Here is a 16,174-nt window from a genome sequence, read left to right as displayed (position 1 = left end):
CAGTCCTAAGGACCATGATCCCAAGAGGCCATGATCCCAAGGGGCCATGATCCTGAGGGACCACTCCTGCCCAGTCCTGTATCATTTGCTCGAGGTGGGCCCTTCCATGGTTGCAAAGGACTGCATGCTGGTTTCGTGGGTTTGAGTTAAATCCATTCACCCAATTTTCCTGCAAGTCCCCAAACCTCCCGAGGCCCAGGGCCACATATCCAAATCATCTTTTCCTTGTGGAAAGGGAAACACCTGCTCTGTTTTCTTTAGGTGTCACTCAGACCCCCAATGTCAGTTGGATGCTCTCAGAGGGGCCGCTGCAGCACAGTGCTGCCTCCAGCTGACCACTCCCATGACAGACCTGTCTGAGTGTCGCAGAAGCGCCCCGTCCACCCCGTTTCGCACAGGCACTGCCCGGAGCCCGCGGTGCCATCGTCACACTGTCCGTGGTCTGAGCAGCCACAGGCTGTAAAGCAAATTGGAACGTGGTCAGTAATCAGTGATCAGGCATTGAAATCCAATCGGCCAGCTCTCTGACCACCCGTTTGCTGTGCTGTCCGTGTGGGGGGCACCATTCCTTCAAACGCTGCACAAATAATATATTCGGTGGCTATCATGGGACAGACATGACTCGGCAATGAGGTTACAGTGAGAAACAGAAGACATAAGGTTCCTGTTCTCAGGGGCTTACAGTCCAGGAGTAACTGGCTTTGAACATGTAATTACAAACACGGTGAGTGTTATAAGCACAGAAGTAGAGGGTGTCATGGGGTTTGTAACTGAAGACAAGGGGGAGAGAACCTCATCGGGGGCCTCCTCACAGAGAAATCCATTGACAGTGAGATCCTCAAGGTATGGATCAGTTCTTCCCCATCTTGCCACCTTGATGGAGGACGATCATCCCAGCCCAGGGCACCACCGGGCCACCTAGACTGTTGCATTCAGTTCCCTGGTGTCGGCCCTGCTTCTGCTCTTGCTCTCCTACGGCATATTCTCAGGGCAGCGGAAGCAACACTTCCAATGTGCTCATGAACCTCTTCCCCTCACCGCTCCCCCCACCACTCACAGTCCTTCACTTAGAAGAGATGTTGTCTATTCTATGGGCTGTCTCTGGCCGAGAAGCTCTTATGTTACCTGGCCGCTGGTGACCTTCAGATTTCATTTCCTTCCTCTCTTTCTCTTCTTTGCCCACTCTGCTCAGCCACCCTGGCTTCTTTGCTGTTCCTTTCATGCCGGGCCCACTTCTGCCTCAGGACCTTTGTGTTTGTTCATTTCTCTTCTAGGAAATCCATTCCTCTAGTCTGCACCGTACCATACAGCAGCCCTTGCCACAAGCGGCTATTTAAATTTAAATTAATTAAAATTTAAAAAAAATCAGTTCCTTAGTCACACATTTTGAGCGCTCAGTGGCCACACATAGCTACTGGCTTCCACTCCTGATAATAGAGCTACAGAACATTTCCAGCATGACGGAAAATTCCTTTGGACTGGGCTGTTGTTGGATGTCCCTACACCGGCCCCTCACCTCTTTGAGGTTTCTCCTCAAATATTCCTGGTGTGAGATGTCTTTTAAAACAGTGCCTCCTTTCCTTCTCCATCCCCATCACCTGCTTCTTTTTCTATCTTTATAACTATCTTTGTTTCTGCAGTTTTAATCTGTTTCCTCCCTTTGAGTGTACGTTCCTTGAGAGCCGGAATTTGGCCCCCTTCCAACACCACTGCATCCCTACAACTTAGGACAATTCCAGGCTTCTGAGAAAGTCACTTGGCCTCTTTGTGCCTCAGTTTCCTCATCTGGTAAGTAGGGATCGTAACAGTACTACCACAAAGGGTAGTTGTGAGGATTAAGCAGTAAAACACACCTGCCTTTGTGCATAGGAGGTGCTCTAGAAACATTAGCTACCAATATTAATAAGGACTCTAAATTCATGTTGGTTGAATGAATGAATGAATGTTGTTCAGCCACAGCTTGTCATGATGGCTGCAGGGATGTGGATTTCACTTCTGGAGGTGAGGCTCTTTCCATGGATGGAAACTGGGAGACATCCAGGGAGGGAAAAGCATGTGAAGGCAGGCAGATGGGAGGTGGGTGGATGGGGAGAGAGGGGAAGAGGGATGTTTCTGGGCCTGGCAGGTGGCGTGGACGAGGACAGGGAACACAGCGGCCGAACAACAGGCAGGGGGAGTGGGAGCCACGAACGTACGCTGACAGTCAGGCCCGAATCTCCCGGGCAGGCACAGCTCACACGCCGTCCCGTTGAAGCCGGTGTGGCATTTACACTCTCCTATGCCCGAGTACTGATCGAGGCAGACCCCCCGGTTATTACAAGGGGCATCCGCTCCTCCAGGGCAGGCTGGAAGAAATGAAACGGCAGTGACTCGACAGCCTCCCCAGGCCCAGAACCGCTCGGCACCTTAGTAAATGTGCTGCTGACCTGCCCTCAGCTGCGGGGCTGATATCCACGGGCCCAGGAAGACCGTGGCCCCGGGGACTCACCCACATAGTGTCACGGGTATTTAGGGCAAGCCAGTGGCCTCTGGAACATGAATTTAAGTGTATCTGATAGCATTCTACCGAGGCAGAGCAATATGCTGAACCAGGCACTGTATTTAGGGGTTAGGAGCTCTGGATTTGAGTAGATCTGGGCTGAATTTGTCTGAGCTTCAGTTCTCTTAGCTCCAGATGGTGATGATGGTGACGACACGGTGCCCACTTGATCTGTATCACATTGTGACTGAAGATCAAGTAAGTTCCTGTAACCGAGAGTGCTTTAAAAAACATAAGGCACCGAACAAGTAGAAGGGGTGACACTGGTTTTTGTGAAAAGCGCACACTTAAGTGATGGAGTGTAGACGGACACTGGGTGACTGCGTGTACACCCTGCCCAGGATTTTCTTAACCGGACCACAGTGAATGGAGTATCCATGGTGGTTGAAACCACGGCTTCGGGAGACACTCTGTGGGACCTTGGGCTTGCTGCTTATCCTCTCTCTGCCTATTTTCTCATCTGTAAAATGGAGATAATGATGGCATCTACTTCTTAGAGGTCATTGCCAGGTTTAAATCTTTTTTTTTTTTTTAATGTTTATTTATTTTGAGAGAGAGAGTGTGAGCAGTGGATGGGCAGAGAGAGGAGAGAGAGAGAGAGAGCATCCTAAGCAGACTCTGACAGCACAGAGCCTGATGGGGGGCTTGATCTCACGGTTCAAGAGATCCTGAACCAAAATCAAGTGTTGGACGCTGAACTGACTAAGCCACCCCAGGCGCCCCTTGTCACCAGGTTTAAGTGTATTGCCATATATGGGAAGTAGCACTCAATAAATGTGCTTAATTAAAACAATGTGTGGCAGATGGGAAGGGCTTTTTGTTATTCAGCTATTGTTGATGTATAACTGGCTAGAAGTTCTGTCTATGTAGAGATTTCAGGATGGGCCAAAGTGTTCTTTGGCAAGGAGCCCTTTCCTGGCGAGGTAAGAGAGGGAGGTTCACCCCATAACAGGGAATAATGGCATCCGAAACATCATGGTCACACAGCACAGCACTGTGCCAAGGTAGAATTCTCCTCGATGCATTTAAACTCATGTGCTAATCAGTATCATGGGCTAGCTTCAGAAATGAAATGTGCGGTTTCCAGCAGCCTGGAAAATGTCTTCTGATGACAATCTACACACAGTAGAGTCTCAACTCTGTAAGAAACAGAATATGACAAAAGGAAAAAGGAGAAGGAAAGCTACCCAGCTCTTTAGAATGACTGCTTTTGGATCTTTTCTTAGAGGAGGTATGAAGAGCCATGCATTCGACCCCGCCCCCCGCAATGTCTGTGCTTTCACAATGCCGCGCAGTGATGGGACAATCAGGATCCCGAGGTGGTAAGAGGCGCCCTCACCCTGACAGTCTCGCCCGAAGTAGCCCTTGCAGCACCTGGGGAGCCGAACCACCATGACGCACTGCTCCCGGCAGCCTTCCACGTACCCTCTCAAGGACAGGTAGTATCGACACTTCTGCTTCACTCCCTAGAGGAAGAAAGTGATCCAACCCTCCGCCTTCCACAGCCCAGACTTGGGCTCTTTGGCTCTAGTCCGCCCCCAGTGGAGGAACCTGGGTACTGCCTAAATTGAAAATGGGACTCAATGGCCCGAGCCCTTTACAAAGGAATTCTTTGCTTAGGGGGATAGATAGGCAGACGGGTGGGGGAGGGGACAGAGCTAGAGTCCACAGAAAGATTTCTCCCCAGGTTTAAGAGGAAGGACTTGTTGACCCTTAGAGCTGCAGAAGTTTGAGGTTTCTTAGAAAGAGAGTGGGGTAGAGGTAGCTTTCCATCATGCGTGGGGTCTGTGGCAAGGCTCCCAAATCATCAGCAGGGAAGGGATGAGTTACATTTTGTTTTGCGGGGGTGTTTTTGTTAGGGGTTTTACCAGTAGAGGAGAGAGAAATTGGCTTTGGAATAAGGGAAAAAATAAATAAATAAATAAAAGCAATATTTAGTGAGTGCTTACTATGTGCCAGGCTCTGTACCCACATTTAAAATTTTACTTTTCCTAATAACCACACACAGAATTGTTATTTGCTACATTTTATGGAGGCAAAACCATATAGATTATGTAACTTGCCAAAGATTGCCCACTGAAACTGTATCCCATAGCCATGGACTCCAAATTTCATTGGCTTAACCATTACTCTTGCATTGCTTTCTGGACCCTTATCCTAGCTTTGCTCCTTACTAGCTGTGTGGCCTTGGCCTAATTGCTTACCCTCTCTGAGATTCTTTTTTTTTTTTTTTTCATATGTGGAGGTAGTAATAGCTTCCTATGAATGTTATAAGCGGGAAAAGGGGTAATGGATAAATAAAGGGAACAACACAGAGCCAGGGACAGGAATAGCACTCAAAATGCAACTATTATTTTTATAACTATCATTATCTTGGAAAGTCCCTTCTAAGTCTACAATCCCATGATTTTTCTAGACAGTTCCTAGAAGGTAGGTACTGGGTTGAAAAGTTGCCTGGGCTAAGAATGTTCATCTCAGCTAGGCTAAGAATGCCTGGTTGCGAAAAGAATGTTGTAAATTACAGTTATGCAACATACCCAGAGATGCACACACACGCACACTTACTCACGCCTCCCAGAAGATTGGGGTCTAATCATGGAACAAACATACTGCTCTCCAAACGTTGTCACTGCATTCGTAATTACCTTTGATTTACTCCACCTCGGGCAGCTGGGGGTATTGTCACAACTCCAACAATCTCCCTAGTATGCAAGAAAAGAAATGCTTAAACATCAAGAATATTGGTGAACACAAGGATATGCCCCTGGTTAATATTTTGACGGGTCGATGAAGAACTTAATCTTGATTAAGATTCTGGCTGTGGTCAAGAATGCAAAAGCAAACACACTGCCAGTTTGCCATGGAGAATTCTGAAGGTCTGTCTTGGCCCTCAGCTCCTTGGCTTATTTCTTTGAGGTGAAAAGTTCCCTGCTAGACAGAGCTGGCCCAGGGCACTGCCATACAGGCATCTGGTAGACTGGCCCCGGAAGCATGCACACAAACACCACTTTCATTATAAACTAGGTGTAATACTTTCGGCCAGTCACGCATTTCGATCCTTAGGTTTCTGATCTACAAAATAGAATGATTCTTGCTGTCTGATCTTCAGGGGATCGGGGACGGAAAATATTAACTGCAAAAATGTGTGCGAATATACTTTGGGAAGTTAGGAAGGCCACAACCCCTACAGCAGAAAGGGCAGCTGGGTTTTCATCGCCTACTTTGGTATCGGACTGGTGCCTGAATAATTTGGGATATTTATTGAATCCCTACAAGTTGCCAGGTACCAAAGCCAACCGGTCACAGACTTTGCCACATAGGATGCTTCACCTCTTTGAGACTGTTCCCAAATCTACATCATAGAGTTGTTACCAGCAACTCCTGTTATTGGATTATTTTAGGAGTAACATCAGCATTGAGCCAAATGGCTGGCTCAGATGTAGTACTCCATAAATGATACATGATGGATGAATGAGTGTAAAATCTTAAAATGCCTCCTACAACCAGGGCCCAGGATAGAGATTGAATCACCACTGTTAAAAGAATGAATGAATAAAATAAATGGAGGTGTGGCACAAATATGGCAACTTTTTGTGAAAATGGCAATTTTTTGAACAAAAATGGTTCAACCTAGGTTGAATAATATAATACTAAGTTGAACCATATGAAGTTGCCATTTTTTGTAGTCAGACCCTATAAATAGGGCAATTTTATATGGTCTCATCTGGCAGAATCGCAAAAAAAAAAAAAAAAGTTTGTTGAATGAATACGTGAATGACTGGATAGGTGGGTTTGACAATGAATAGCTTGTTGCAGAATAACTGGAACCCAGTTGGTACCCCACAACTATTTCCTTAATGACAAGGGAATGGATGGATGGGTAGGTTGGTGGATAAATGGGAATGTGCAAGGCCTGGATAGAGCCACGTAGATGCCTATTGATTCTGGCTCTCAAGAGCACCATCATTTGGCCCTCAGATCTCATGGGTCCTGGGCTCCCTTGAGGACCAACCCTCCGTGGTTTCATGGCAGAGTCCATGATAGATCACGAGGGCCGAACCCCAAGTGTCTCCTACTATAGCACTGATTTTAGGACTGACCGAAAAATTGTATGCGGCAAAAGTGTCACAGTGGCCCCCCAGGGTGGGATCAATCAGTAGACAGTCAATGCCGTAGGCCACACCCAGGTCAAACAAGAGTTCCCGTTGTACAATTCTGCATGTTTGGTCATTCAGGAAGAGCTCGCCCTGCGAGGGAGGGAGAGAGGGAGAAAGAGAACAGTCAACAATCTTTCTCAGACTTCTCTTCTACCTAGGTTATATCAAGTGGTCAGCATTTGCAAGGCTCAGAAAGAACTAAATATGTATGTATATGTGTGTGTGTGTGTATGTTATATATAAATATATATATATATATATATATATATATGGTATATATGCATATATGTGTCAAACACTCAGCATGTACTATGTGCCGAGTAATATTCTGTGTGCTTTACCTGTTCAAATTCTTCTAACCCTCACAGCAACCCTAGAGTATCGCTGTTTACAGATGAGAAAAGCGAGGCAGCCAGAGGTTCAATAACTTGCCCAAGGTCACACAGCCAGCAAGTGGTGGTGTGGGCGTTCCTACCTAAGCAGTCAGCCTCCGAGCCTACACTCTTGGCTACTCTGTAACACTGCCTCCACCAAAGTAGAAACAGGGGCAGCCAGGGTGTTGGGGTGGAGCAGGCATGACCTGCCTGTGGTTCAGGATAAACTTAGGTAACGTGGCCACTTTATGCGCAATAGTGCAGTTTGTTTTTACTTAATGCTAGCTGCCAGCAAAGTGCGGGCACAACCTTTTTTTCAGAAGATACAAGCAATGGCTTTAGCTCTATAATGATGCCAATAACTTCTTTTTCCATGTCCTGGGCATTGTCTAAATAGTGCTTTAGATACATTATTGTGCTTTGCTTGCAACAATTCCAGGGCTTTCTTCCTTAAGTTCACCCAGCTAGGAAATTGTTGAATATAGCTTCCCCAAGGAAGCTATATTCTAAGGAAGAAAAACGCTTTTAGGTTGTTCTTTGGCAAAAAAAAAAAAAAAAAAAAAGATAAATCTCAGCATCTACTGATGGGATGGACACAGCGTGATTCAGTGGAAAGAAGAGTGGAAAACTGTGATTAAATCCCCCCACTTCCACTTATGTACTGCGTGACTGTGAACAAGTTACCGAACTACTCTGAGGTTTGTTTTCACCAGGTCAATAGGATTAATGATTTCATTGCACAGGGTTGTTACAGAGATCACACTAAATGATACATTGCAAAATGCACTGAAAGCTATATTAGCACCCAGAATGAGCACTGGATATTCTTATTATACTTCTTTGATAGGTTGGTCATCAGATATAAACAGAATGTTGTATGGCCCTTCTAACAAGGCTCCTTGAAGGGAATCAACTCAGCTGGGAGCTGCATCCCTTTTGTCCTTCCTCCTTTGTGCTGCCTGGAGAGTGGACATGATGGTTAGAGCTCCAGCAGCCACGATGAACCTTGAGGTGACACTGAGGTTGGAAATGCGCTGCGGAGCAGAAAAACAGAAGAAGCTCCGCCAATGAGCCATCATATTAGCTCTGGATTGGCTGCCTCCAGATTTCTCTTAAAAAAGACACAAGTCCTTATGTATTTAAGTCACTGTCATGTTGGATTCCCCATTATATGCAGGATATAGGATGTAGCTAATATTATCCTATCACACCCATTCATTATGTGGAATTACAGGGAGGCAATATTGCTCAGAAACTAGCCAAGGAAGGTGAAAACTGCAAACTTTCTCTCTGTTGGCTGATCTAGGTAGATGGAACCCAGAGCTGGCTCCCCCTGCCAACAAGGGGCTAGAGGTGAGGCCACAGTAGGGCTGGGAAGGAAGGGAAAGGAATGACAGTATACTATCCTTGTCAAAACAAAACAAAAACAAACCAACCCAAAGCCACTCTCTGCAAGTGTAAGGGGGGGCCCCTGACACCTGCTACCAGGGCTTACGCTGGCCAGGATTTATCAGGTTTTTCACAGCTAAATACTTACTCTCAGGGTAAGACCCCCGAAGGCAGCCAGAGAAAAGGGCTTGCTGTCAATGGAGGAAAAAAACGAATATTTTCTTGAAGAGGTAGTGGTTGGGGAAAGCTGTTAATACTCACAATGTCACGGCCAGTGCCGCACTTCACGCCCAACTCAGAGCCTTGCAGGGTCGTCCAGGCAGCAGATCTGGGGAGATCCACCGCTAAAATCTGTAAGAGTGATGGTACCACATTAATACCCCAAATTTTGGCTGAAGGAGCACCCAGAGGAGCTTTGCCAACCAACCAAATCTGGCCACAGGTTTTTCCAGCTTTAAAATGACTGCCGATAGAATCAAAAGGAAGCATAATCATGGGCTGTCTAGAAGTTGGAAATTCTGTCTGTAGGGAAAGTGTCCCCCTGCTGGGCTAGCTTCAATCCCCCTTCCACACCTCTTCCATGCTTGGGAGTCCAGGGCAGATGCTGTGTTGGTGTATGAAGCCAGTGACAGTATCGGCGGGTCAGGGAAATGGCATAGGGTGCTGTTAGGGGTTGAGCTGTGACCCCGGAGAAGTTTAGTTGAAGATACACTGACCCCCATTACCTCAGAATGTGACTTTACTTGGAAATAAGGTCATTGCACGTATAATTAGTTAAGATGAGGCCACACTGGAGTAGAGTGGGCCCTTAATCCAGTATGACTGGTGTCCTCATAAGAAGAAAAGAGAAAAGGAGAATTGTATGTGGACACAAAGACACAGGGAGAGGACAGCCATGTGACCAGAGGGGCAGAGCTTAGAGAGGTGCATCATCTACAAGCCAAGGAATGGCAAGGATTTCTGGCAACCACCGGAAACTAGGAGAGAAACATGGAACAGATTCTCCCTCAGAACCTCCAGAAGGAACAACCTTGTCAGCACCTTGATTTCAGACTTCCAGCCTCCAGAAGTCTGAGGGATACATTTCTGTTGTTTCAAGCCACCCAGTTCGTGGTTATTTGCTATGCAGCCCTAAGACGCTAATACAGGCCCTATGAATGAACCAAAGTTAGGGTGCTTGGCATTCTTGGATTAGGCAGACTCAGTCCTGGAGAGAGACATGGGTCCTGGTTGAGGACTCAGAGTGACAGGGTTTCAGCAGGAGCTACCACGCGGCTACAAGATCTTGCTTCCCCGGTCACGGTAGATCCGTTCAGGAGTGGTTGCGTCTGGGGGAATCTGCCCTTTGCCTAGAAATTGTGGAACTGGGGGAGAATGAGTTGGGAGCTTGGGAACTGTTACCAACAGCCATTTTGCACGTGAAGTGGGGCCGAGGAGAGTTGACCTGCAGCACGAGAGAGGAAACGATGCTCCTGGGTATTGATTCAAGTTGGAAAGGAAATCGTGGGAGGTGGGAGAAACAGAAGAGGCCTGGCGCACTGCGGGGGTCCATTAACCACGGGGCCAGTAGGAGCAGGACACCAGGGGCGGGGGGGCATGCCCAGGTGTCCTTCGCACCTCGGAGGTGGAGACACATTGACCATTCCTGGCTTTGATCCCCCTTGGGCACCCCTGCACTCACGTCTGTATGTTAACAAAGTACCTTGGCATCTCGGATCACGTGGAACTTCAGATACTCCTTCAGCTTGTCCTTGTTGTCTTGGTTGAACAGGAAATCCTGCTGTTCAGGGGGTAGGGCTTGCAGGGCTTGGTCGCTGGGCCAGAAGAGAGTGACTGGAGTGTGGATGGGGTCAGTGATGATGCTCAGCAAGCCCACGTCCTGAAACACAGGGAGTCGGGCGCATGCATGGCAAAGCCCAGCCACAAGGCACAGGATCCTTCTGAGGACCGAAGCCAGCCAGGGGCGGGGGGGGGGGGGGCCTGTCGTGACCGCCCCGGGGCTCCCCGGGACTGCAGCTGGTTCAAGGGTGACAGCCTGGCGCCCCAACCATTCTGACCCCTCATTTTCGTAGGGAGCAAAACAGAAAGTCAATTCTGGGCTTTTGTGAATAGAAAAATAATGTGTAACAAATATCTTTTTTTGATTTTTGCTACTGCTGCCCAAATATTTTAATTTCTGGAAGGGCCACTTAGCATTTCCCCATATTTCATTTAAAAAAGTGAAACTGACACAATATTGAGATATTCCTGTATGAGATTTCTAGATCACATGGACTCAGAAGAGAAATTGCTAGACAAAGGGAGGGGAATCTTTTTGAGAACCTTCTGTAACCCAGGTGCATTATATATATTCTTCCTTGTAATTTTTCCAATAACCCTATGAAGTAGGTTTTATTATTCCTTCCTACTGAGCCCCCCAGAGAGGTTTGCTAACTTTCTCTAAAAGCCTATGTTCAACCAGACGTGATACCCAGGTGTGAGGGTGACTGTGAGGTTTTGGGGCTGGGTGAGCAGGCAGAGATACTTGCCTTTGACATCCCTGGAGAGTCTCATTTTGAACACCTTGACATCTCCATTTCTGAAAAACTCCGAGGGTGAGCCCCAGGCTATTTTGGAAATTGCTGGTCAATGCAGAAGTTTGTAGGCAATGCTAAAAGGGGTAGGGGTGGGGGTCTGGGTTCTAAGAGTCCTCCTGGGGCTTCTCAGGGTATGAGGAGGAGAGGGGACCTTGGAAGACCCTGTCCCTCACTGATTCTCCTCTGAAATCTTTGGACAAGAAGTTTCTCTACTCAGTTTGTGGGAAAAGTGAAGTCAGAAAGATAAACAGTAAAACCTTGGATTGCAAATTACCTGTTCTAGGAGTGTTCCACAGAAACACTTAAAGTTTCTAACAAATTTTTACTTGATAAATGAGTGACGTCTTGCATCACTCATACGTGACTCCAAACATCACATGATCACAGCTAAGCCAATGATTCTCTCTCTCTCTCTCTCTCTCTCTCTCTCTCTATCTCTCTCTGTGGGATTGTGAGTGATCGTCTCCCATGGTCAGATGCTTGGTCTCAGGCCACGGTGTGTGGCAGAAATCAGTGATTTTCCGGAACACTGGAAGGTGCCCACAACTGGCACTAGTATATTTTTTGTCACTTCAAAGCACCAAAGACAGGCCTTTGCTTTACCATCCAAGAGTAAGCTTAGGAATGCTTTGCTTCCTCCTAGCTCAGGCTGCCTGCAGACAGAGAGAGACCCTTTCCTCTGCTGCCTTATTGCCAGTTCCATTAAATACAGTGCACGGCAAGAGTTTGTTAACACTGGACTGTAGTCAACATCCATGCGACCATATACAGTGGCCCCCATGCAGAAAAAGATTCCATTGAGCCAATAGATAGTGACATCGACAGTGATAGTGAAAGTCGTCCTGCACAATAACCCTCCTCTCCCAGGTCTCCCTCACCAGCCACGGAGGTTTTCAAAGGTCAGTGCAGGTTAATTTGTTTCTTTGTCTTTATATTTTGTATTTTCTCTACTTTTTGTATCATATTACAGTATTGTAATCATTTCTATATGAATGTTTTTGGGTTGTGGAACGAATCATCTGCGTTTCCATGATTTCTTATGGGGAAATTCGCTTTGACATACAAGTGCTTTGGATTACAAGCATGTTTCCGGAACGAATTGTGCTCGCAAACCAAGGTTTCACTGTAGTTTTAAATGCAATGTCTACCTATGCCTTGGGGCATAGATTTCCCAGATTTGCACGTCGGCTTGCCTGCCCCTATTACGGAGGTGAGAATTCCAGATGTGAAGCCCCTAGCGCAAGATGTGATGCTTGAGTCCTTTTCCTTGCTTCAGCCACAGGTACATCAATTTCTAATTTGGCCGGTGTACATTATATAGCTGAATAAACCAAATGCTGTTTTGGGAATGGAGTGACAGCGAATGACTTTGTTCTATTGGAAGTCGGGACTTTCCTATGCAGATTCCCACAATGGCTGGCTTGCTCCCCGAATAAAACAAAACACTAACGACAAAACAACCCCCTCCCCCCAAAAATCCAAACAAACAAAACCCTTCAAAAAAGAAACCTCCTTAGGCAGGTAATCCCCTGGGTTTTTACCTGTAGTAGGTTGTGAAATTTGGTGTAGCCGTGGTTTATTGCCACTGTTGTAAGATTTTGCTGCAAAGGCAATAAGAAGAGGAATAATACCTTTCTTCATACAGTTCACCAAGCACGTTAACAAAAGTTCAGCTGAATGAAATCAGGGTAAGATAACGTGAGAGGTACTGCAGATTGGCTCGTCAGCACCCACTCCGGCTCTGACATACCCACGCCTTTCCGCAGTCCAGCGGATGGGGGACCATGCGTGACATTTTCCCAGACTGCCTTGCAGCTCCAGCCCCGTGTGTGACATAGGATCCACCAAACAGAAGAGTTTTTACAAGGATTATCGGTGGAAGGAAACGACAAGAGACGGAGGTGACCGCTAGCAGGAGATTCTGACCAGCACAAGGGTGGAGGCATCTGGTGTTCGGACTTGGAGGTTGTAGGGGATGAGGCTGGAGACAGGTCAGAGCAGTCCCACAGGAAAGTCACGTGCCTTCCCCTGGCAGGTATCCCTGGACCCCTTTGTTCCCAGCTATGTAGCTTCTGAATTAGACTCTCTGGCTTTCCAAGAGATTTGCTGTTAAACTTAGTATCTTAAGAATCTCCTTTTTGTTTAAGTTAGGTATAGTGGGTTCTGTGGTCTGCAATGAAAAACCCCGGCCGATGCTAATAAATAACAATCAAATTCAAATTTGTCTTTTCTTTCAATTGAAAATGAGTTGTACTCCAGGTTTGCTTTGAGTGATATCTATCATCTATCTACTTATCTATCTATCTATCTATCTATCTACCTATCATCTATCTCATCCATCTATGTAATTTCTCCATCTTCCAAATCTATGCAAGACCATCTGTCCATGTGGAAACTAAAGTAAAACTTATAAAATCCATTTATCTCTTTAAATTAGGCTTTTACCTATTTACTTCTTACTAGAATAATATTCACTAGGCTTTTCCTAGTAGCTTGAGACTGAAGCAGCAAAATTAAGATGCCTCAAAATCAGAATTGTGAAAATACATTTTGAGTATTATGAGTCACTCTGGGCTGAGAGTATGATAATGAACCCACCAGGATCCTTCCAGAGGCATCTTTGGGGGTGACAAGCAAGTTTTGGGGAGACAGCAATTTGTCTATGATGTGGATGATGCCATTGGTATTGATGAGATCACTGGATATGATCTTAGCCTTATTATTTATATACACCGTGTCCTGAAATTAACCAAGAAGAGAGAGAGAAAAAAAAAAAAAAAGAAATGAGCACAAACAGAAATGGACAAAGTCATTTCTTCCAGAATGCTTTACCAACATGCTACTAAGTCATCATGAAAGTGAACATTTAAGTAGGGCTGTGGGCAAAATCTGAAGATCTAAGTTCCTTGAGCACGTTTCTTTGTTATGATTATAAAAGGAAAACTGAGACAAGACTGTAATTTTCACCTGGAGGAGTTAATAGCAAAGAACCAACCACAGTGGTCATTTCGCTGTGATTCTCAAATATGAAGTAACAAGTACATCACTTGTGTTGTCTGTACCACCTTCTGCCTCCACCACAACTTACTTCCCTTTGCAATGGATTCTATAGTCACCACTAGTTCCTCTGTTGTGGGGGGCGAGGGGGCCAGCATGGTCAGGTGGCTCCGGTCAAAAGTGTTCACCCCCTCCAGCTTCTAACCCAAAGCCGTTCTGATGACCGCTTGAGCTGTTTTGCTTACGAGTTTCAATTCCAGCTCTAATATTTACATGCTGTGTGACCTTGGACAAGTCATTTAACTTCTCTGAGCTCCATTTCCTACTTCATAAATTGGGGGAAGAATAGTATCTACATCATGGGATTCTTTGGAGGATTAAAAAAGTTAGTACACATCAAATACTTAGAATACTACGTGGCATATAGCAATCACTCAACATGTCTTAGTTGTTGTTGTTATTACTATTATTACTGGTATTAGTCTAAAGAAGAGAAGAGAGAGGGCCTAAGAAAGATGGCCCTCTTCCCGAGGTGGCCTCTCTTACCTGAGAGACGGAGATGACGATTGACTCCCCTTGGAGAGAGGTAGCATTTGGGGTCAATTTCAGGTTTTCTAGAAGCAGTTGGTGGCAGGCGATCACATGATAACGAAGAACCTGGGGCATGAGGCCCTGTTTGTCCCAGTCTTTAATCTGTAACAGAAGATGGGAGGGTTCCAGCCTTTGCTGGCCCCCTCCATGCCCTCCCCTCCTCCATGCTCTCCCCAGGGACTCTCCCCCAACTTGCACTGGGAAGGAGGCAGTCAGGGGTGGCTCGTGGTCAGGTTTACAGGGTACAGGCTGTTCAGACAAGAGGGAGAAAGTGGCCCTCCCTTCTTCCCTGCTTCCGATATGGACTCTTAGAATGAGTGGAAGGGAGCTTGGAGTTCCTCTGGTCCAGCATCTCTCAATGCATGTGGCAAGGACCCCAAGTCCTGTGAGATGCTACTTGCAAAAAGACTTTTCTTGTGAAAAATGCTGGGCAAAGCTGCACCGCACCTGTGCCTCTTGGAGAGGTACCTGGGCCAGATTTCCTTTAGTGTGGAAAAGATCACAATGCTTTTCCATTGTAAATCAAAGCACAAACAATATTAGCCATTAAGTCAGTGTAATAAGAAGCCCACAAGGTTCTCATCGCTTCAATTGCTTCATGGTATCTCTTTTGATGCTGTTTTAGAGGAAAACAATCAAATGTCAAAAACTTTCCAGAAGTATTTTTGTGCCTCTGTTTTTGTGTGTAGAGAAGAATGCACGGTTTGGAGTCATGTTTCCATCCTTACTCCGCCACTTGCTAGTCGTGTGGCCTTGGGAAATTTACTTCTGTCAATGTCCTTGACTGTAAAAATGGGGATGATAGCACTCCATGACAGGGTTGTCATGAACACTAAATGAATGAATCTAGGTCAGATACTAGAAACAGTGTCTGGCACACTCCATAAATGTTTGCTACAGTATTATATGTTAATGGGTAATCCTGCATGAAGAGTCCCAGTGAATGTTAGAATAGTAAAGGCTCTGATAAGGTCTGCAAGAAAAAAAAAAGACTTATTTAAAAGCTTTTACCCAGCATTCTTGTTCTTCTCGTTTTCTTTTTTCTTTTTCTTTTTTTAATGTTTGTTTGTTTGTTTATTTGTTTATTTATTTATGTCTATGGAAGGTTTGGATCATTTAAGAATTGTTGATCTTTTCTAGCTTCCTACCTGATTCAGGAATGTTTTTCAGAGGGCCTCTGGCCATTGGTTACCCTAAATCCACCTAAATCCTTTCTTTTGATAGGAGGTCCCTAAGCTGACAGGCAGCCCCTTTCATTGCTGATCTGCTCTAGCTAATCCTAAATCTCCTGCCCAGAAATGTCTCCAGCATTGGTTCCAGGGTGACACCCAAAGACTGGGTTCCCGTTCCACACCTCTTCGGCTTGCCTAGAGCTTCACACTTACCCGAGGTTCCTCATCAAAAGCTGCAGATAAAGGTGCAAAGACAGTGAAAGGGCCTGGACCACTCAGATCTCGCACAGAATGTTCCTGTGGGAAGGAAGGTGGGGCCACATGGCAGGTACCTAATTAACATACGTACAGTTTCAAACAAATACAGAAAGTCAGTGGT

At 46.0% G+C, this 16,174-nt stretch overlaps 1 protein-coding gene across 1 annotated transcript in view; it reads right to left on the bottom strand.

Annotated features, from left to right (window-relative positions):
- Positions 1–89: 89 nt before the first annotated feature.
- LOC125917354 (stabilin-2-like) overlaps positions 90–16,174 on the bottom strand; it is a 34,950-nt gene continuing 18,865 nt past the window's right edge. Inside the window, exons 10-20 of the mRNA XM_049623579.1 lie at positions 16,009–16,092; positions 14,579–14,725; positions 13,634–13,774; positions 12,577–12,636; positions 10,162–10,338; positions 8,721–8,810; positions 6,640–6,786; positions 5,185–5,241; positions 3,879–4,005; positions 2,196–2,345; positions 90–457 (exon numbers count right to left, since the gene is read on the bottom strand). Of these exons, the coding sequence (XP_049479536.1) occupies positions 297–457; positions 2,196–2,345; positions 3,879–4,005; positions 5,185–5,241; positions 6,640–6,786; positions 8,721–8,810; positions 10,162–10,338; positions 12,577–12,636; positions 13,634–13,774; positions 14,579–14,725; positions 16,009–16,092 (1,341 nt within the window). The 3' untranslated portion in view covers positions 90–296. The remainder of the gene's footprint in view (positions 458–2,195; positions 2,346–3,878; positions 4,006–5,184; positions 5,242–6,639; positions 6,787–8,720; positions 8,811–10,161; positions 10,339–12,576; positions 12,637–13,633; positions 13,775–14,578; positions 14,726–16,008; positions 16,093–16,174) is intronic.

This window comes from Panthera uncia, unplaced genomic scaffold (assembly GCF_023721935.1).
Source record: "Panthera uncia isolate 11264 unplaced genomic scaffold, Puncia_PCG_1.0 HiC_scaffold_1747, whole genome shotgun sequence".
Lineage (NCBI taxonomy): Eukaryota > Metazoa > Chordata > Mammalia > Carnivora > Felidae > Panthera > Panthera uncia.
This window is presented reverse-complemented; position numbering and strand designations above follow the sequence as displayed.